The sequence below is a fragment of the Macrobrachium nipponense genome, chromosome 5 (assembly GCF_015104395.2).
Source record: "Macrobrachium nipponense isolate FS-2020 chromosome 5, ASM1510439v2, whole genome shotgun sequence".
In the NCBI taxonomy this organism is placed as follows: Eukaryota; Metazoa; Arthropoda; class Malacostraca; order Decapoda; family Palaemonidae; genus Macrobrachium; species Macrobrachium nipponense.
The window spans coordinates 79187936-79211719 of NC_061107.1; the positions used below are offsets into that span (position 1 = coordinate 79187936).

Sequence of the window (23784 nt, forward strand, 5' to 3'; positions counted from 1 at the left end):
TACCCCATTATTTCGCACAAAATTTGGCTATTCGCTGTATTTTTCTGAAACACCCCATTATTCGGAGAAAATTTGCCTATTTGTAGTATTTCTCAATGACAAATGTTCAAAAAAATTTTTTTTTAATCAGCTTCATCATAAAATGCACTTTTTGTGATAGCTTCATCATAAAATGCACTTTTTGTGGTAAAATTATTAAAAAATATGCAGTTGTAAGGATTTTAATAGGAGTTTCAACAATTCATGGATTCTATCTATTCACCATTGGGGTCTGGTGCGCAAATTCACAAGATTTGAATAGTGCGTTTGGCAGGGAATTTCAAGTGCTTATAACAAGATTTATATGTTTTAACTTGTGCTCAGTCTAGGTCTACATGCATTTATTGTTTCTAGTCTGCTTTATAATTGATTTTTACCATGCCATTCCCTGGTGTTATACTTAAGACATTATTCACATTAGTAATTTTAACAAAAATAGTTCTACTTGTCGTATTAGATGCAGCTGTGGCTGCTTGATCAGTTAGTTTCCTTTAATGTCTACATGGGCAGGAATCAAATATATTAACACATTTTTACCATCTTCATAAAATTAAGTGTAGCTCGTATTTTTTGTGCAAAGGTATTTTTGTAGTTATAATTTTGAAGGGTTTCCACAGAACTTTTTACAGATTCTTGCAAAGATATACATATTTTTAATAATTTTAATGGTAGGTTTTGTGAAAAAAAGCGTTGTTAGGCAAGGAAAACATTTGTTTTGGGTGATATGGCTGCAAATCCCACACTTGAAGATTGGGACCCATGTATGTATATTACTTGATAAGTACCTGATTATTTCTGTTCTTCTGCATGTTGTTCATGATGTTCTGGGATATATTCGTAGATTTTAGAGGAAAGAGGGTATTCAGTCAGAGAATTATTGAGATTCCATTGTAGTTGTAATTAACCTTTTGCATTACCTTCTAGGTAAACAGCTTAGTTTAAATGCAAATGCAGTAGCCTTGGAATCGAATACAGAGCTTAGGCCAAAGGCCAAATCCTGGGACCTTAAGAGGTCAATCAGCACAGGAAGGGAAATTGAAAGTATACATAGTATGGTTTGAAAGGTATAACAGGAGGTAAACCTCACAGTTGCACTATGAAAGAATTGTTAAAATTCTCATGAAGCTCCTTAACATGTACTATACACAAGTTATGAAAAAGTGAATACAGCATGTCTTGAGCTGTGAATTCAGTGTCCCTTACAAAATTTGAGATTCATTTTTCATTCAAGTATTATCTGTCAGGAAAACTGCCAAAAGAGTTAAAATGACTTGGTCTATAAGTGCTCTTTAATACTTTGGCAGAATTTTGTACGTTTATGAAGAAAATATATAAAGTAACTGGCTCTTATGGGAGAAACTGTAATACTGTACATTTGCTGGAAAATTGTAGTTGGAATAAAGGGTTTTGAATGACTGCAGTTGCGTGTATAAAATAAACTGTTCCACTTATTAGAGTAGATAATCTCATGAGTAAAATAAAATCTATTTAACTTATTACAGTAGAACATTAAGCTTGAAAGTCTTATTATTACTAGTTAATCCTTGAAAAGTTATATACTAACTGTTTACCATTTTTATTATTAATACTACAAGGATTAAAAAGAAACTTCGTTTGTACAAAGTCTATCTATGTATTGTAGAGGGCTGAATGAATAACGGAACTAAGTACAGAACAAAATTGCCATTTTGATACAAAAGTGGTGTAAAATTTTCCATTCGTTACAACTCCTCCACTAGACTTGATAATTTGGTAGTATGGTTCATAATGATTTGCATGGAATTCCTTTTGGTCAACTGTTCTTATATACTGGACTTACCCAAAAATTTTTGTGCAATTATTTAATTTACTAGTGGTTTATTCTAAATGAGAAATGTACAGGACAAAATCAAATTGCACTCTTAAGCTACAAAAGTAAATTTGACATTATTGTGTACTAACCCATAGGTTGTGGACCACATGATTTTGAATTTTTGTAAAAGCTATACAAATATAACAATTGATGTTTTCAATTGCTATTGGCAATATCTGTTTTGGCTGCATTAAAGATTACTTGAAATTCAGCATGTAAGAACACATGACCAACATATAATAGCATTACTGAAATGTGAAAGTCAAATAAATTTAAGACACTAGAAGGTTTCTCAATGACATCACTTACAGTTAGTGCCTTAGGAAGGATGTATACAAAAGTAGGTGGTTGAAGAGCTGTTTTAGCAACTTTTTATTTTCTCATAACATCTTTCTCTTTCAATATAACAGCACATTCACATTCCATCATTATAAAACAAAAATAACAAGAGTGCACTAAATCTGTTGTTAAATTTACAATTTTACAATATTTCTGATGTTAAAACAAAAGAAAAGTAATACCAATGGAAGAAACTGATAAGGACAGGATCTATGGAAAATGGTGTGTCTGTTTATGTATGTGTGCAGATATGGGAGGAAATGAAAGTATGTAGAATAGTTGAAAGATGAAATGGTATGGAGTGACCCTGACCACTACCCTTTCCCCTGCCATTAGCATTGTTTATTATGATTGCTAATTGCCTTCCTCAATCATTATAGTAAAGGTAAATTGCCACATTACGTAAGTGCCGAGGGTAACATCAGAACCTTGGGATCAAAGTTGCTAGTGATGACAGCAGAGCACGAATGGAAGTTTCAGACCCAGTCAAGAGTTGATGCTGGTGCAGAAAAATGATGTTCAACTGGACAAAATACAAATGACACAAAATTATCACTAATATCACTACTAATCACTGAAAATTCCATGATGAACATGCGGCAACCGTATTTACAAGGAAAAAAATATAAATAAAAATGGTGAGGGTGGTATTAAGTTATTGTTAGTCTTCACTTTGAACTTTGGGTGATGATACTAGGAGTTTATTTGACATTTTCAGGCTGCAACTAATATCCAGAGTTGCTTTCTGCACAGTGTAAATGAAGCTGTCAAATATTTTCCTGATTTTTTTTTCCTTTCAAAATCACGCAAAAAATAAAAATCATTCTCAACAAATTAATAAAGTGATCCAACAATTTTTTTTCATTTCAAACTTCTCTAAAGTTTTTCACCTTGTCAGATCATTTCATTACTATCAAAGCATCATCTTGGATGTTGCTTGACCTCAGGTACTCCTCACTGTTTTCACACATCCTCCTCCTCGGACTGACAAAGTCAATCTAAACAGCTAGTCCACAGATCCTTCAACTTGCATAAAAGCACTTACTACTTAATCGTAAAATATGTTCCCCATCAACAATGAGGCTTTGAACTTTGATTTTTTTTTCGTACACAGGCATTTAAAGTTTGCACAAGGCCATAATACACCTGCAATGTATAATAAATTCAAAAATGTTCCAGTAACTAATAAAGCTATATTAGTACCTTAACACCAATTTGCTCCACATAATGTCTTCCAATTCAGCATGGTTTCTAACTTGTACTGGCAGCGCTATAATACCCATTTCTGGGCTGTTAACACTGGCCTGTCATAAAAGAGCGGTCACTTGCCTTAAGGAGGGAGAGAAAGAAAAAAATAGTACTAGAGCAACTTTTCTGGAGTATATTTTTCTACCACTTCATAAGACTCAAACTCACACTGGTAATAATGTTTAGGCCAAAGCACATCTGGTTGCTTTCTTTGCAAAATGCAACAAGCCTTATCAGTGTTCACTTTTCATAACATTCACTCCAGAAAGGAATGTGTTGTTACTCTAATCTTCTGTTCTCAAGACTCATGGCCGTATTTGCTATGTTTTTTCTTCTTCCGAGTCTCGGGTGGATCATTCACCCATCACAGGAGTAAATGGAGTAACTGCTACTGGAGGCGATGTGGGTTCTTTGTCCTGAATCTTCTTCCATGGTTGCCGGGCTGCTCTTTTTAGATCATTAGCTGACAAACTTTTGCGCATTTTCCTGGAAAACAAAGCCATATGAACTGAATGTAAGCTACAACCCACTATCTCATAAGACTATTTTTTTTTACATGTATAAAGTGAAATAATATACAACACATACCCTTCACCTAAGTTTAAAAATGTGTGAAAAGTGTGTGTGTCCTGGAACACATGAACTTGTGTAAACCATCTATCATATAGTATGTATATTTATAACAATGGATACAAACACAATCCATGCTACATTATATTTTGCAACTTGAAATTTGGATAATAATTCACGATTACAAAAATGTCTTGTTAATTTGTAAGAAGGTGTTCATAATCCATTCAACTCTCTTCCGCACTGAAAAATTAAATTTTTTTTATTCCATTTGTATTTTTCATAGCTAAAAAACCTTCGGTCTTAACATCAGGATAACTTATAGCGCCAGGTGGAAAACCAGTAGTCATTTTATTTATTTTTTATTTTCAGGCCATCAATATCTTGAGATATGATGCCAGCTGCACAAACTATTTTCAGAAAGATGACAAGACCATAAGATGGTCCTATAATTCAGGTACTGTCATTTTGTAAAATTATAACTACAGCGCAATAATATCATAACAGATAACTGATAAAATCAATAAAAATTCTGAGTAACTAATATTTATTGTAAACTATTTACTAGACATCATTGGATGGGAATTTGGACAACATTCCCCCTATGACATCTTAACCCCCACAGTCTGGGCTAATATATGCTAATGCAACACAAATGACCTGGCTACATTTAGAGATGGCCAATTAAAAAAAAAAAAAAAAAAAAAACTTATCAATGGAAAGAGGAAGATATGTATATTCACATGGTATAAGAAAAAAAAATGCAAAATTCTGTATCTTCTATGGGAAGTTTAAGTGAATATTTCCCAACCTTGTGGTCCTCTCTCTCTCTATATTTTTTCCCCTATGACAGTCATAAAATATATACTAATTTTACAAAGTTATAAGCATTCTTTCTAATTTTTTTTTTTTGTCAAATTGAAAAGACAGCTCAAACAATATCATGAAAGATAAGAAATAAAACTGTGAACAGATTCGTAATATATTTATTGGATGGGAATTTGTGATGATATTCCCCCTACTACCTCAAGCAAGACAGGGCTTCTCAGTTCACTTACATCTCTTATAAGGTGGGTGATCTGAAGAGTTGCCGATAGTGATATATGGAACTAGGAACATTTCTCTGGAAAAATTCATTCAAACTGTATGGCGCCAAATCTTGATCGTATATCTACGATACCCATCCACTGCCCTGAAGCTATATGACCTGAGCTGTGGGGGTTAAGGTAAGCTGATGGCTCTCTCCTATAGCTGACTGTTATCTGAACACTTTTCCCGCAAAACTTGTTCAAACTGTATGGTGTGAAATCTTGAACATATGTATGTAACCCAGATTCCAGCCCAAAGCTGTTAGTAAACATAGGATATGTATATTAGCTCTCCACAAGGGGTTAACTACCGGATTCCCCCCCCCCCCCCCCCCCCAAACCCCTGCAGACCTGTACTTCACCAACTCTTCATTTTCTATTCAACCACCATTAATTTTCGATCAAATCACCATTACTTTGCTTGTTTCAGTGGCTTGATTATTTGGAAGGAATATTGGGGATGCCAACTATCCAAAAATGTTCAAGCCTAGGCGATATTAACATGGCTATTCATAGTAGTAATGACTAAAGTAGCCCATGGATTTCTTGGGTCAACAGTTTAGGTGTCGGGATTCTCAAAATATAGTTCTCCCTTAAATACATATATTTTGGTGGGGTTGCATTCTTGAAATGTTCACAGTCCTATCTAGTGGATTTGGCATTTCTATTTAAAGAATTTGGCCTATTCCTGTCACATAATTATTTGGTGATATACTTTCACAGTCGGATAAGGAGTGCCCAATAGGGAATATAATGAGGTCAGGTGAAAGGACTGTTGAGGTTCTTTTTAAAAATAACAGCCTGTGATGGAATTTTCATGACTAAAACTGCTTTATCATAAGGAAGTATGATAGGATCAGAATGTCAATTCTTTTTAAGTTAACCACATTAAAGGAATATGCATTGTTGGAAATCTGAATGTAGGTAAAGATTAAAAAAAATAATCTGTTATCATAACACTTGGTAAACTCCCATACTTTGAACTATTAGGTAATAAAATTATTAATCTAAAAATGACAAATTTTTAATCAATTTGTATTTTTCTTAGCTAAGAAACCTTCAGTCTTAACAATAAAATAAGTCTTCTTGTGCCAGCTGGAAATGGGCTTAAACAATCAAAGATTGTATAAAAAGGAATCTGTGAGATCTGGCAACTCAAGCATATACAGTGTAGAAGCTAGTCGTCGACCAAGCAAGCACCTCGTGACGCGTTAGTCTTTTCCCAACCCAGGAAAAAAATTGAGAGGGGCGGCTAGAGGTGGGCAGTAAGCATTAAAGACTTCAGGTTTGTTAGCTATGAAAAACACAACTTGATTAAAAATTTGTCATTTGTTCATATGCAGAAGAAACCTTCGATCTTGACAATGGAATATAATTATACTTGGATGGAGGTACAAGTACCCTAAACCAGCTGGGAGTTAACCCACCAGACCACCCTTCCTAGAAGAACAAGTTCTAACAAAGGGGGTCTGAAGTCCGCAAGAAAATAGATCATTGGATATCTAAAAACTCAGCTGTCTGGGTTGAAATACAATGATATATGGGCAGATTCATTGCATTCTAGGAACACAAGAAAAAACTGACTGTTCACTGTGATAAAATGACCAAGTTTATTAAATAAGAATGTTAACAGAAAATATTACATTTTACTATTAAAAAAAAAATCAATGAAAAGATGATTTGTATAATTCTAGGGCAATAATTCATGAACATAAACTGTTTGTATAATTCTAAGGCAATAATACAGGAGCCTCACAGGCTCTATGAACCTGACAAATGATCTTACAAAGAATGGATGACATCTAAACATTATAAACTGCATCAGTATATGATTAACTATGGAGTATACAAGTGTGTTTGGTAAGCATTAAACAATGTAGAATTTCACTTACAAGAACAATTGTTACATTTATAATGGTAATATACTGACAAGTCAAATTAAATACACAAATGAATTCAGTACTTAGAGAACTTACTTTGTTAAGTCAGTTGCATAAAAGTATACATCATCAGGGGCATCCATCCAAGATATGATCCGGGGACGACCCCCCACCCGAGATACTGTGGCTATCTTGGTCCTGCCTGGGGTACTTGTGGTTCCCGGAGTTGGAACCCCAGGTAATGGAGGTGTTGGGGCTCCTAGTGGTGGAGGCACCCCAGGGCCACCATTCACTCCCACTGGGGTGACTGTCAGGCCTGGAGGAGTGCTGACTCCAAGCTGATTCAGCCGAAGCATGTCCAAAGCGTCCATCTCCTTTTGTCGTTTTGGTGGCAGGAGCCCTAAATATTAAAAAAAAAAGAAGAAAAAAAAACCTTGTTATCATATTACAGTTTAGCAATATCCATATAAAGTGCCTTTAAATTATTCTAAATATATATTCAAGCTTGTAAGTCCTACTCTAAATAGCGTACACGTCGCAATCACAATAAGGAGTTCCCAGTTAATAACGGAGGTTTCGTTCCCGCCCAAGTGCTGACAAATGAAAATCCTTGTTAGCCAGAACACTACAATAATAATGGTAATAACGTCATAAGCGCCGATATACTGCTTATCAACACTAATAAACTGTTTACTGGTGCTGATAAACTGCCTATCGGCGCCGATAAACTGCCTACCAGCAGTTAAAATCACTTATCGGTGCCAAAAATCTGGTTATATAGCAGGGACTGCTTATATTTTTATAAACTATAGTTTTGAAAACTATAAAATTTATAATGTGAAAGACAATGACAAGAGGCATTACATAAATCACCACCTAACACAAGATTGTATGAAATATGCAACATCCCAACTGACAACAGAAAATTATTAATTTCAAATGATTAACATTCCATTGAGAGCAATCTATATCCAAACATCATGGAAATCTAAAATACTGTGTACTGAGGAGACATCTCTTAAAATTCCAATTAAATAATTTTTAAGCTATCTCATAACTCATCCAAGATACAATTTGGTGTAAGCTACACACTCAATCAACCACTTAACTTCTATTGTATGGAGAGAGAATTCTCACTAGCACAAATTTGCAACAAAAATTCAAGATTTTCTTACAATAACTGATCCAAGATAGGTGCAATATGCACAACACTGAAATCCCTTTACAACTTTGTGTACACAGTTGCCACAAATACGATAATATTCTCTCTCTCTCACACAAAATATAAATCCTTATCCATCCCACAACTCGTGCACTATTATTTTCATACTAATACTGTTATACAGTTACAACCCTACTTATAAACATTCAGATACAAGCAGACAAAGTCACAGGTTAAAATTTTGCTCTGTGCACCTATTCTGTCAGTAAGAATTTTTGCAAAGAACAGCAGAGCACGAGGAAAAACAACCTATTCTTTTAACTCCTTCCTTAATTACAATCAAGAATAATTGTTCATAATTGTAAGATATCCCTCCTTACTTAACTCGTTCTTTGATGAATTACCATATTAAATACGTATTTCCTCTCCCAAAGTGAAATGTTTAGTATGTATTTTTGTCAATAAATGGAAGTGCAGGCTGTTTACTGTGTGAACTTTCAACGTCAGAGGCTGCTGCTTCAAAATTCTCTCCAAGTTCAAAACTTTCCAAGCGTGGAAAAATACTCAATTTTGAATGCTGCATAAATCTCAATTTTATTTTCTTCTTTTTATTGTTCAATTATTCAAAGTATTCTTTATAATACTGCATAATTTGAAAATGCAGTGAAAACAGTATAATCCATGACTCCAAAGTTAACTCGGGAAGGTACAAAAAAAAAAAAAAAAAAGGGATTACATATTAAAAACCAACTTACGAACAATTCAAGATATAAATGGTTCTCCAGAACATAACATGTTCACAAGTCAGGTAGTTGTTACTGTAATTGAATCCAATTGTTACTAGGTTATTAATTGAAGAAATATTTAACATAACTGGGAGGCATTTCCTGTACCTCCCTAGCTACTACAGGTGGTTTAAAATTAGTTTTTTCCGGCAATATCCAAAAAATTTTAAAACGTTAATAGTGCAGTACCCGTTTTATTTGAGTTGCATATCACAAGCCACTGACCTTTCAACTTATGCACTTTAAATTACAATTTTTCTCAAGTACTGGCAGTCCATGTTATTGGCAATCTGGTTTTATGGGTCTTGTCTAGAGCCAAAATGCATCAATTTCCGGTTATTGGCACTGATATCCACTGCCATCATATAAAAATTAATTCAAGGCTTCTACTGGAAAACATGAAGGCCAAGATTAGGTCAGCCCTACCAATATTTATTCAAGTAGAAAGAAATATTTAAATTTCGTATGACCAAAAACTTTATTTTATCTTTATAAACCTTCATAGATGACAAGAAAGGCACACTTCTAAACTTACTGATGAACAGGATAAGATAACGGCTAAATAATTTACCCATAAAAATTTACTCATAAGCCAATGGTATTTATGATTATGTACTTCCCTAATCTGCTTTTAATAAAATACACAAGTTTCTGTACAATAGAAGGCAATTAAATAATTACTTGTGATGTATTGCTTCAGGCAAGACTACTGAAACACCACCTCTCTGGAAGCCTAATAAATTTATGTGTTAGTATACAATTGAAAGTTGTTTTCTCTCATTACAATTTCATAAGCTGAAACCACTAGATGTGTTTAAATTGATGCCATAAGATGAAATATCTTTCCCTTGCAGATAAATAAATAAAAAAAAATTTGCTAACAAATACATGAAATAAAATTCAATAATTATCTGGAATATCAATTTCACAATACATATATGTATATATATACAGGCAGTCCCTATCGACGGACTCAGTTAATGGTGATAGGGTTTTATGGCACTAGACTAGTGCCATAAAATCAGAGACTTATGGTGCCACAACAGGCCAAGTTTCAGTTATCGGTGCCAAAAGGTGCCAATAATGACTTATAGCGCAATAACATACCTAACAGAGGTGACATTACCCTGTTATTGGTGCCATTAACTGGTTATCGGCGACATAAGCACCATAAATTGCTGAGTTTCGGTTAATGATGGCTTTCGCTATCAGCACCCGGCCGAGAACGGAACCCTCGCCGATAACAGGGGACTGCCTGTATGTAAAACTTAAAAATTCAACATTAAAAGTTTTATTAGTTTCTGTTATTAGTAACTGCCATACTTATAAAAACAAAAGAATAATAAAGCGTCTCGGTGTACAATGTCAGTTAATACTGTCTAAGGGCACATACATACAGTGTATAGTCAATTTTGCTTTAAACAAATGCCTTTATTATATGGGTGTTAAGCAACTAGCCTCAACATTATACTACTCATTACATATACATCAGCCATGTAAAAAATATAATCATGTATAATACCTCTACACAGCAATGCATTTAGTTAACTTCACTGAATATTTGTTGAGTGCACTGATGTGTAGAGAACATGACTGTTTTTCATAGACTTAATGAAAGAATGTCCTTGACTGGCTTAAAATGACAGAATCAGCAATACAGTACATAGTACTACCTTGGCTCACAAACAAATCAGGTTACGAACCAGATGTTCAAAAAAATTTTGTTCCAGTTTGCAAACCGTGCTTCAAGCCACGAACACACAGACATGCCCAGAAAGGGTTCACTGGAAGCACCGAACACTTTTTATAATAATTTTTTACTGTTATTTGGTCTTTTTAATGTTATTTACTCTTTTACTGAAGAAATTGTATATTGAAAAGGAATATTGTATTCCTTGTGTAAACGCAAACTCCATAAACTGCTGATCTATTATGAAACGAATCCGATAACAACAGCGGTTTGCTTGCATACTGTACGATAGTAAAAAATTACCATAGTTATATTACAAATGACGTTAAGTAGAATAGGACGAATATAATTTTACATTACTACAGTATATCCTTATTCGGTATGGAGAAAGGATCAGCAAGGGCATAGACTGCTATATTCAAGCTGCAAGTTGTAGCTGAAGCTGAGAAAACAATGTTCATCTACTAACGACTATTATCATGCATTGGCAACATGGAGGACAACTGCCACAACCATCAAACTCAACCGTAAACAAAATTTGAGAGAAACATATTTTAATCAATATTATTTGGCATGAAAAAACACATTTTACCATTTTCACTCCAATACAAGATAAATATGTAAAGCTCGTAGTATTCTGATGAAATCAAGTTAAAATATTAAACAATCTGTTGATTTTTTACGCAATAAACAAGCCCTCGGGGATATCTACTAACGAAAAAATAACAATTTTGTTGACAATGATATGTATTCAAGTGATATTTTGACTTGAAAACACTTCATATAACGTAAAACAACCTTGCCTCATATCAATAAGAGTAGTATCTAGAGATTTATTTCTGCTAACTAGAGGCAAGAAAATCGCTCTGATTTGAGTTCAATACAGCACAATAAACTTTCCTTGCAATTGCCCTCAGCTGATTTCCAAACCAAAGCACTGCTCTTTGTATTTTATAATACAATAGTAATATGAACATATATACAATATTACTGAATGCAGTGAAGTAAAGTAAACCTTTGTGTCAGAAAACCATAAAAAGTAGAAAGAATATAAAGTGTTTCTGAGGTTTGAAAGAATTATTTGTTTTTACATTATTTTAAATCAGGAAATCTGACATGCATCTATATATTTAACAAAAACCTATTAGAACACAAGAACAACATAATACTAGAAGAGAAAAGAAATTTAAATAAAAAAACTAGAAGAAAACAAACATCAGAGGCTGCAGCAGCCTGCACTTCTCTGATGATATTAAGCCTAATACAGATTGGGTACATCAGGTTGTAAATAATAATTATAATAATAGATTTGGAGGCAAGAAATTTTATGTTCTTAGCAGTATGCTGGAAGAAGCTTCTTTTCAAAGAGAATGATTTTTGGTTAGGAAACAAAAGGGTAGATATAAAATTTTATATAACTTAGGAACTTTCTTAACTGCAAGTGTGAAATCACTTCTTTTTCTCATAACAAAAGCTCTTTAGGCATAGGATAAACTGACACCATTAAGTGTGTCTGCCTCATTTTTTTCATTAGTATCTAGGATTTGTAAGTAGCTCTCCCACCTCTTCCCTTACCTCTCTAGTAAGTGGGAAAGAAAACATAGGCTGGGGAAGATGGAGGGGCAGACACTTCTCTCGTCTCATTGGTTTACTTCTGCCAAATTAGCGATACAAAATACTTTTTCTAGATTTCCTTGTGTATTGCAATCATTTGAGAATGATACACACACATAAAATCAAAAGCAATTTCAACTGACACATGAAAATTTAAACTCAGTAAGGAAAATTCCCTTTTCTGTGCCAAAAATTCCCTTTTTTGTGCCTGGTACAATGTATGTATGTATACATAGAATGGATAAGCTCTGAATCATTTTTAGGAAGATATTTATAGAGCTTTACAGAATCTTATTACCTCATGATTTTGTTATAAGATGTTACCAGGTGTGCATTGTAACTTGAAATCTATTAAAAATTTTCCCCTATATTTCACCCCCATCCCACTGCTTATCTCTCCGACATGAAAAACAAGCATATTGTACTAATTCTCTGTAGTAAACAGGAAAATGTAACAAGAACTAATAGTAATAATAAGGGTGAAGGTAGTTTATATGATCTTACAATATCAGAGGATAAACATACATGACACCTAATAAAAATGTTCTTAAGTATATTTCAAAAGTAGAACACTGTGCTGTAATATTCATAAAAAGGGGCTATAATAGCAAAAATGAGAAAAGGGTGATTGGATAAGGGCTTTGGGCCTGAAAATGCAATTAAAAGTTTGTCAGTCACTTGTATAGTAACAGGTACTGAGAAAGCAGTGGGAGTAGTTTTAGACAAGAAAATGCCATTAAGGCTCAAAATGAAGACTTATGAGAGTTATCAGGCCCGTACTATTATAAGGAGCAGAAACTTGGGCACTTAACAAGTAAAGAGGGACTGCTGGAGAGAACCGAGATGAGAATCATGAGATGGATTGCAAGAACATCACTGTTGCAAAGGAGGGAGAGTCAAGATATAAGAATGTGCGGTGTATGTAATGTAAAGGAGAAGGCTAGGGAAGCTTGTCTGAGATACTATGGCCATGTATAAGAAGAGGGCTAAGATCATGCCAGTGATGGGGCACTGGCAGATCAGACGGATGGATGTGGTAAGGAGGGATATGGGTGAGGTGGGACTGGGGGAAGATGCAGGGAACAGAAATAAATGAAGAAAGTTTACTAAAGCTGCTGACCCTGCTATACAGTGGGATTAACAAGGTCTACAAACTAACCTCGCATAAATTTATCTTTCAGAAATGTCTGCAAACTTCAGGAGAGAGAGAGAGAGAGAGAGAGAGAGAGAGAGAGAGAGAAGAAGAGATAGAGAGAGAGAGAGAGAGAGAGAGAGAGAGAGAGAGAGAGAGAGAGAGAGAGAGAGAGAGATCCTCATTTGACAAGGACATGCTACAACTACATTCCGCTCCCTAAACATGAACTCTGACACCATATCTTTTCCCTGTGTAACATTCAATCCTCAGCAGCTCTTCATAAGATTCTATTCCGCTGTTTCCTATTTTCTATAGCAAATGACCCCTATTGGGTTGCGCAATACCGTTTAATGTTCCTTCTATAATTTTGTATTAGGTGGTCCTTGTAAAAGAATCACCAATTTTACCATAGGTTTGAACTTTTATATTTTATAAGTCGTCCTCCTGCTGCAACTTGTGCCAGACATATCATATCATCAATATGGACTCTTCAGTTATTGCACCTTTTTATAATTGGGATGCACTTCGCTATTATAATAAATCCCCTTTTTCACACTGTACTAGATTTACCTAAATGTTACCCCATCTACTTCTCACCTGTCTTAAGACTTTACTTTAACAGCTTGTATACTCAAAAGAGCCTGTAGCAGCCAGAAAACATGACCCTTAGACTTTGATTATTCTGCATACAAGAAGTAGGGTGGCTAACCTAGTCACAAGGGGCTGTAATACAGATTTTCCAACTGAAGCTGACAAAATCGTGTATCCTCAAGTTTGATGCTGTTTGATGCTATCTTTCCTGTTATGTCTACCTCTTTTCAACCAACTTTAAATTTTACTAGACCAGCCCTTGCACTTTCTGAACCAATCATTACTTCAGTTACAACAAATGATGAGGGTCCATTTCACCAGGTAATTCTATATACTTATGAAACATTCCTGCACCTGCCAATCACTGATGCTGAATATATTTATACTCTTAGAATACATATAAGGTAATTACTATTCTCATACTGGTGCTAGAAAACATATTTCTAAGTCCATAAGGTGGGACACTCAAAATAAGGTACACTATGTCCAAAGGAATCAAGTAGTCATTGTATGACTTTTGGAGTTGACCATACTATACTGGATACCACTTACAGTTTATCATGCACGACACTCAGATGATCTGAAAGTTTACTCAGCACCTCTTCATTTTCTTGTATATCTCTTACAAATTACCAGCCAAGCTTTAATCTTATTCCTCTCACATTTTTACTTTACATTTATGCAACTTCTGGATGAACCATATGGCAGTAGGAAAGTGTCCCAGTAGTATCAACATAATAGTGGTATTGACTAACCAATAATATAATTCAGAAATCTTTTTCAAGAAAGGAAACACATTTACAGTAAGATACTACAGTACCAAGAATATCTGGTATCCTACTTACCTACAGAAATACTAGGGAATACAAATAAAAAAGTATAACATTAAACAAGAGCTATCAAAGTTTAATGCAAACACTACTTACCTAATCAATAAGTGTAGTTATGTCCACCAAAACAAAGAATAACAAAAACACCTGATAGATGAAATTTAAAAACCTGGTATGCTTTTTTATAAATAGTGCCCAATTATATACCACAAAGAAAATACTGGAATTTAATCACAATATACTCAGATGTGATGAGTAATTCCATCAAGAATTACAAATTGAGAACGAAAGTTATTTGTAATTTGTAAGCAATACTTTTTTTCTGATATACTATTGTTCATATCTGTAGTAAAATCAGTATTTTTTACATGCACATACTAATAAGACAAGTTTTGCTGATGCCTTTCCCTAGTCAAGGCCTTTATAATAAACAAGTTAAAATAATAATTATAACATTCATGTAAGATTTCGTTACAAAGGATATGATAGATTCAATTTTCTCAAGTTCAAAACAGAAATCTCAGACAATAAACAATGAATACATTAAACAAAAACCTGGACTGCTGAATTCTACTGAGGCTTGGTGAATTTGAAATGGCATGAATGAAATCCTACAACTCAATAATAGTGGCTACAATAGTGCCACTGAAAAGGCCGTGAACACACACACACACTGGAAATAAAATTTACTATAGTTTTTCATAGTATAAAAAATTTATAAATATCCATTATGTTTTTATTTCATGGTATAAAAAATTATAAATATCCATTATGTTTTTTTTATTAATATTTGAAAAGTAAATAAATTCATGTTTTCAATGACCAGATGATTTATCCTAAAGTCAAGACCCAGTTTTGTTCCACATATGAACACTCACAGAATAAAAAATAATTGTCTCTTAAACTCATAGGAGCTATGCCAGAACAAAATGTATTTTACCTACAACGAATTCTAAGACCAACAAACGAACACATGCACCACCAAATTATCAAAGGGATGAAACATTTCACTCTCATAACTCCTGTAAGACAGTTGAAAAACTGTATGGGACAATAAGCAGAGAAATAAGTAAATACCCAAGATATTTAGCTTTAATTTATGGAAACCTCATGCAGTCACATTCAGAGCTGATATACATATTATGAAAAACACATTGAGATTGTGCAGGATGAGGAACAAATAAAATCTGGAGTCCACTTCCCAAGCAAGTGTGCCTATTTTCCTCAAATTTTTAAAATCCAATAACTGACAAGAGCAGTAGAATATATACTATATTACTGGAGGAGATTTTCTGAACCTATTCATGGGGTATAAACAATTTATAATGTTTTTATTAATATTGAAAAAACTTAGGACATAATGTTATCAAACTTCAATCCCCCATCTGACCATGTTTTGGCTGTTTTCCTTTTTAAATTATACTAAAAGTGTCAATTACTTTGGGACCAACAAAAGAAAGCATGCATGCATCACCAAAATTTTATTAAAGGACTAAAAATTCAACTCATAATGCTGTCTACTTGAACACCTAAATACTTAAAAGGCTATCTACTTAAACACCCAATTTTGAAGTTAGGGAAGGGCTGAATTATGTCTCTGACAGCCAACTGAAAAATTGTGAGACAATAAACAAATAAATAAAACCCCATGAGATTTAACTTTTCAAGGGATCCTCATGCACTTCCATTCAGTTCATATACATGGGGGAAAAGCAAACTGAGATTGAGAAATTAAAAGAGGATGGCTACTGAAGGAGGAACAAATACAACCTTGAATTTCATGCTTTTTGAATTCAAATAATTTTCTCACACAACCTTACACTTCCATTTTTAAGGGTAACCACGTAAACACACTCTCAAGATCCTTTTAACTTAGATGGTGAGATTCTCATTTGTTATGGAGCTCCATTTGAGAATTTATACACCTGCATCCAATCAAAAGGGGAGCTGAAATTGTATACAACAGACAAACCACTGACTTACATAGCTCACGCAGGGAGACAATTAAGAGAGCAGTTCCCTGGCTAGGATAATAATAGCTACGAAAATACTATGCCTTAACAAGATTTGGTGTGAATCTACTCAAATGTGTTTGACCGTTAACTATACAATGCTACTTAGATGTGATAAAAGATGACTGACAACTTAAAAATAGCTCCAGTTGTCTATCTTCTCAAGCATATCAAGGTACAAGTAAAGGCCTATTCAATGGATCATTTCAGAAGACATCATGCCTAAGGCCACGTCCACACGGGTGTGCTTTGCTCGATGTGATGGCTGATGCGAAAATACATATGGAAAAGTTCCGACTTTCCTCACTTCTGACGTCATATCGAACTTATCAGGGAAAAATCTCCTGTCCTTTACATTACATGTTTGGATATACTGGTTGATTTCCATATATGCTCTCCAAAGAGATAATTACCATCTCTATACCAACACTTGGGGAGAGACCACATTCCTAAGACATCAAGACAGACATCTGAAAAGCAAGTGCCAATCAGTCAAAGGACCATGCTAGCTAACTGGCTAATTTCCAGCCAGCCTTTCTGGCTTACTACTGACCAGATTTTCCATTCAAATTGTCATGCCCCTCTGATTAAATCATTGTCTCAATACTGAGGAAGGTATTTTTAAATGGCAAAGGATTTCTCAGCATGTTACGTGCGGTAATGCTTCTTGCTAAGAGCTACATTGTGCCTTTATTTCCTTGCAAACTTTCAAACTGATTAAATTGAATTTCAAACTTTTCTGTTCTGTGATCAGCAAATATGAACTTCCCTACCAAGATGACTAACAAATACACACTAATAGGATGCCCTAAAGGGGATAACTAGCTAAACTTCAAGTTTAACCATCAACGGGTTAACTAGGTATCTATGAACTCTCTGCTACATAATCATCATCATTAATTGCATTTCAAATAGTCTTAAATAAATCTTATATGAGATGAAATTGAAAGATGTAAGGTTTTATCTGCGGAAAGAACTTTTCTTTTACCTTTGATACTTTTGGAGATATATTAGCATTTGAATGTAGGACCGTTTCCAGTAAGACTGATGTTTTAAATATAAATCCTATATGAAATGAAATTTAAAGATGTAAGGTTTTATTTGCCAAAAGAATTTTTCTGTTATCTTCAATAGTATTTGAGTAGTATTAGGGCCTAAGAAAATAAAACATAATTTAAATGTGAATTAGATATTTTAAAAATAAATCTTATAAGGGATGAAATTTCAAGATGTAAGGTTTTATCTGCTGAAATATATTTCTTTTTAATTTCAATACTTTTGGAGATACATATTAGCATTTGAAAAGCATTAGAACCGGGCCATGGCAAAAATTACAATTCAAAATTAAAACATCATTTAAATGTGAATGTATGATATTTTGAAAATAAATCTTATATGGGATAAAATTTAAATTTGTAAGGTTTCATCTGCTAAGAAGAATTTTTCTTTCATTTTCAATAATTTTGGAGATATTAGCATTTGAATAGCATTAGGGAATGTAATAATTAAAGCAATTCAAATGTGACTTTATATTTTAAAATTAAAAAATGACAAATTTTCTAAGACAATTTGTATTTTTCATAGCTACAAACCTGAGGCCTTAACAATAGGATCATTTCTAGCGCCTAGCTGGATCCACTTAAAAAGCAGATGAAAGCAAGGAATCTTGTGATATCTGGCAACACATGGGTAGATCTTGTGAAGAGTGGTCAAGAATATTATATGGGATGAAATTCAAAGATATAAGGTTTTATCTGCCAAAAGGATTTTTCTTTTAGCTTCAATACTTTTGGAAATATTAGCATTTGAACAGTGTTACGGCTGGGTCACCAGAAATAAGCCCGTTTCCAGTGGGACTTTGCTTCGCTCGTAACAACATAAAAAGAAATACACCCCAAAACCTCTATTACCAAAGGATGCTAAATTTCCCAAGAATACTTTCTTACATCGAGTTGGAATTGCTTTTCGCACCACTGCTACACAATACAAGGTTCTGGAGTAAAGGCATAGTGGCATGCTGCATATGAGCTGTTGCATACATCTCAAACAGCTCCAATTAATGTCCTTAAGGACGAAAAGCATATCTATCTCAGATATCATTACTGAATTAAAAATGATCACAATCTTCTTGAACACTGACAGGGTACTGCATGAAATCCATCTTTAGGTTGTCTGGGAAAAGGGAATTTAATATTGGGAAATTTTCATGAGGGCCACCAAAAAATGCTGTCACCAGATAACCCATACTAAAATACTCTACTGATGACAATGAAAATAGTATGGGTGTTGTTCCTTATGTATGCAACCATGGTCACTTTCTTTAACTACTTTGACATCTTGAAAAGCTCTCAAACACAAAGACTTCCTGATAGATGATGTGGGGCTCAGTTGTCATACCTCAAATATTTCAATTTAACCTTATGATTTCAGGTGCAACTTTTGATGAGAAATTGACTTCTGATATGCATATAAGTAACATTCCTTCCTCTGTTTCTCAAAAAGTTGGTATCTTCCTTGTCTGGAATACTGTTCTCCAGTGTGGTCTCTGGGTGCCGACTCCTACCTCATATCTAAAATTTTGTATAAAGTTTTTTTCAAGTCTACCACATCTTTAATAACTAATCCATACCATTTAAGCCTAGGCTAGCATAACATACTTTCACCAGATCTTTAATAGTTTTTTGCTGCCTATTCAGGAATCTTCACTTAATTACATGGGTTCCTTTCTGGTACATGAAAGCTTTTGTACGGTAACCTATTCTGCACTTGACAGACCTTTCACAGAAAACATCTATACCCTACTGTATACAGGATGTTTTCTTAATATCACCTTATTCAACTATAACTGGTAACCAAAGAAAGAAATACGTATATGAAAACAAATCAGTAACACTATACACAGATTTAATTTTAATCTTGATGGTATTTTAAGGAGGTTTTCTATTTTTATTGTGAAAAAAATTTAGTAAGAAAGAGACAGAATTCAGCCCAAGATTCATGCAAGATATCAAAATAGTCTAGGCTATGTCTTATCTTTAGTCTCAATTTCGCAAGCTCTTTTTGGGTGTGAGTACAGTGGAAGCAAGTAGGAAGAGTCTGTACCATTATCCAATTTTAGACATTATGAAATGCAAGTGTTGCAACTGGGTGCATGTCACGAGCACTGTAGGATTTGTATACTTCAACCACCTTTATTGTTATGTAAAGTTAGATCTATATAACACATTTTTTTCTTCACTAGATTTGATTTCTTCATATATATGTTCAAATACTATGCTTGAATTTACTCTCTCAAGAAAGGTATGCAGTCAAAGCAGCTTACTACTTCATGAGCAGGTCCAATAATTAGTTTGGTTGGGTTATGACATGGTAGTTTTCTACTGATTGTATTACAATTAGTTCAGAAATTAATTTAACGCCTGGAATATTGAGTAAATGTATTCAATCATTAATATCTTGAATTTATATATCATCCTCTTTCAAGAGCAGTAATAAGCCCAAGCATTTAAAATATATTATCCTCTTTTAAGGAGGTTGCAGACATCTCCAAAATATGATGAAAAAAATTATGAAGGAAAATAAAAATTTGACCTTGTTTTTCCTGAGGGTAACCAACATGACATTAATAGGACATGTATAATCTAGGAATAACCTAGGAAAGAACAAGACTTGATCATGATAGACTACCCAAACTTCTTGTAGAGTATTCACAATGAATTTTTGCTGCACTGCCACATACCGGCACATCACTGGCACTGTACATGTTAAGAAGTAATTAACGCTATGTTTCTCTGTTGTCTGATGAATGGTGTAGCAGTGCTGCATATAAATATCAATTAAATCACTTAAGTCAGTACACTATATAAAATGTACTAGAGGAGTTGTTGCACTTCTGACACCAACTCCATCATTGGTGCAGAGTTGTTAACAACATAGTTTACTCTCCTGAAACATATTAAATACTAATAAGTTTCAAGCAGTATTAAATAATGTTTGTACTGTACAACATTCTCTCTCTCTCTCTCAAATTTACACTACCCACTCCAGTTGACTAGTGTATACATGTAACACACAACAACACTACCAAAAATCCAACTACAACACTGCCAAAAATCCAACAGCAACATTGACAACTCTCCATATTTCACCATGAGACTCAGTCTTGCTAAGCTATGCTATGATCTAATTAGTTTTTAGTGTGATTTATTTTTTCATTATTTCTACCTATATATACCTATCTATCTACGTGCAAGGACTTTACAGCAAAGTGCTTTTTTTTTTTTTAGGCAAAAAAAAAAGCTTGATCTGGGTGTGAAGAAATTACTATAAGATATTAAAATACTAGCACTGTATGAACAATGCTTTATCAGTGCCAGAATCTCTCTCCCTACTCCTACCTGCATGTCTTCTTCCAATAAAGGTAAGGCAACTAACAATGTCTGAATAACAATCAGGGTGTAAGCTTTATTCAGTCAGGCAAAGGAAGACTACAGTTTAGTTCAGACCTACTAATGGAGGAGGAATTTAAGAAACCACAATGCAGCATGGACTTCGACTGAATGAAAACCTAACCTACATGGATTTCTGTACCTAAATGTGGTGGAAAGGAATGACAAGAAGTGAAGGGGGCAAAAATGATTTTCCATGCAGCCATAAGAATACATATGCTTCATCCTTCCTTATAGTCTATTATTCAATGAACGTCCACTTCTCTGAAACAAGCTACAATGCCATTGACTTCACTAGCAAAATCCTGCTTGACCAAATAAGTGATGGAAAACACAGCAAAACAAAATTGTGCAAAACTTAAGGACATGACTAACAAATAGTTAACAAACATTCTGTAGGCCAAATTGTAAGCCTGAAAAATAAGGAGAAACCGTCCTTGTGCATAATAAGCGAAGGAACACTATACAATAGCTGTGGAAGGCAAGGTGAAGGGAAATATGATCCAAGGTTGAGAGTTTAGCTAATAAAGGTATTAGCAAAAAAAAAAAAAAAAAATGACAATTTTAATTAATTTAAATTTTTCATAACTAACAACCCTTCGGTCTTGACATTAGTATAAATAACTTGGCACCAGCTGGAAACCGGTGAAGTTAAAAAATTGTGTACGCAAGAGACTATTAACATCTGTGCTTAAAGCAAATCTAGCAAGTGCAAACTAAACCACTTGCACATTTATAGAAACCAACGAGTAACAGTGGTACCAACCATAAGCACATCAGGAAACCAACAAAATCATTTAAGAAGTGGATATTAACCAATAAAAGCATTGCATTGCAGTGGGTAAAACTTAACTCACTTTTGGAATAATTGAACTGAATTAATATCCATAAACACCAGGTCATGCAGACCATATGGTGCTATGTTATGCTATTTACAGATAAAGTATGGTTAGAGTTAGTGATTGATAGGTCATATTTGATGAAGAATGTTTGATAGGTCATATATGAAGAAAAATGTTTATTTGTTGAAGGAAGTAGATTACACTTTCTTTGGAGAAGTGTTCTGCTTAAGTGAGAATATTTTGAAGGTAAGGTGGATGGGGGGGAGAGGTTAGGCTGGGAAATGCTTGGTTGTGTGCGACTGTGTCTGGGGGGCAGAAAGGATTATATGGGATACTGAGAAAAGTGACACAAGTTAGACACAGTGCTGGAGGGGATCCATTCATCAAGTTGGAGTGCATTAGATTTTTTATGACCAATACGTAGTCGGGGAAGTGCTGTTTTCCATTGTCTTTTCTTGTAACATGGGTTTAACCATGGTAGTATGGTAGGTTTAACTGGACAAAGCTTGTTATTTGAGACAGTAGTCCAGAAAGACTGCCAGCGACTTGGTAATAATCTGAATATGGGATGGTTTGGAAGTGAGGGCACCCTACTGGAAGAAGGGCTGAAATAAGATAACCAACCAAACCAAAGCATGCAAAGTACTAATAAGCTATGATGGAATAAGCTATTAACCATGATAATTCCTCATTTACAAACTATCACAGCTTGCAATGATCAGATGTGGGCTTAAGTCTTTGCTTACCAAGGAAGAAAAGATCAAGTACTGTCTGTACTCAGAAAAGAATGAACAGGCATCAATTAAAAATATTATTTTGACGAAGCAAACAGTGCCCCACCTTATTTGAAACTGAGGGGTGTTCATCCAAAATTTGCAGATTACTATGAACATTTCAGAAAAGATTTCTTTGCAAGAATTAAGATGCAAGAATTAAGAACTGCTATGTTTTAACAATATCCCCATATTCTTTCATGCAACCATTCTGTAACCGGGATATTTTTCAGACTGCTACATTAAAATTAAATTTCAAGTAGTATTTATCACATCTAAAATAGTAATTCATTACCATCTGAAAACTCATTCCTACAATGGAACATGCAATCCCACTGCCTTATACAGAATTACTGTAGTACTTATTTGTTATGATCCCAAAACTGCTTAAGCCCTAAAAATGATTTATTTTTGCAAACAATCTAAACTTACAGCAATTCTTTCACCAATATATTTTCTCTTTCAAGGTGACAGTTTTATATGGTGTAACCCTTGCAATTCTCATTTAAAGACTGAGCCCCACACCCATCATACAGGAAAACACATATTACAGTCGCTTACATGACAATACCCTTTTCCCTCCTCATTCAGAAATTGAACAAAAGTCTTCTTGTCAGCTAGTCAGGTCTCATAACCACTACATGCACTCACTGAGGAAAGAAAACGTGCTTGGAAAGTTCAAATTTCCAACCCATAGTGTATTTATAGTGGTTACTTGACTTACAAAGTAGTACTGTCATATAACTGATGCTAGACTGGATCCAAAATGATGGTTATTGGGCTTAAATGAGAATTGGAAGGGTAACACCATCTAAAACTGTAATCTTGAAGAAGGTAAACAGGTGTGAAACAAAAAAAAGAGATTCTATATTATGTATCTATAGAA

At 34.2% G+C, this 23784-nt stretch overlaps 1 protein-coding gene across 5 annotated transcripts in view; it reads right to left on the reverse strand.

Moving 5' to 3' along the window:
* Positions 1-2238: 2238 nt before the first annotated feature.
* The window catches only part of LOC135215449 (metastasis-associated protein MTA1-like), a 234983-nt gene continuing 213437 nt past the window's right edge, over positions 2239-23784 (reverse strand). For 3 of the 5 annotated variants that reach the window (XM_064250125.1, XM_064250124.1, XM_064250123.1), the window contains 2 exons: positions 7113-7416; positions 2239-3964 (listed from right to left, as the gene is read on the reverse strand). In XM_064250125.1, coding sequence (XP_064106195.1) covers positions 3832-3964; positions 7113-7416 — 437 coding nt within the window. In that variant the 3' untranslated portion in view covers positions 2239-3831. Of the gene's footprint in view, positions 3965-7112; positions 7417-15665; positions 17306-23784 lie in introns of those variants that run through there. The other 2 variants (XM_064250126.1, XM_064250127.1) reach the window with 2 other exon arrangements.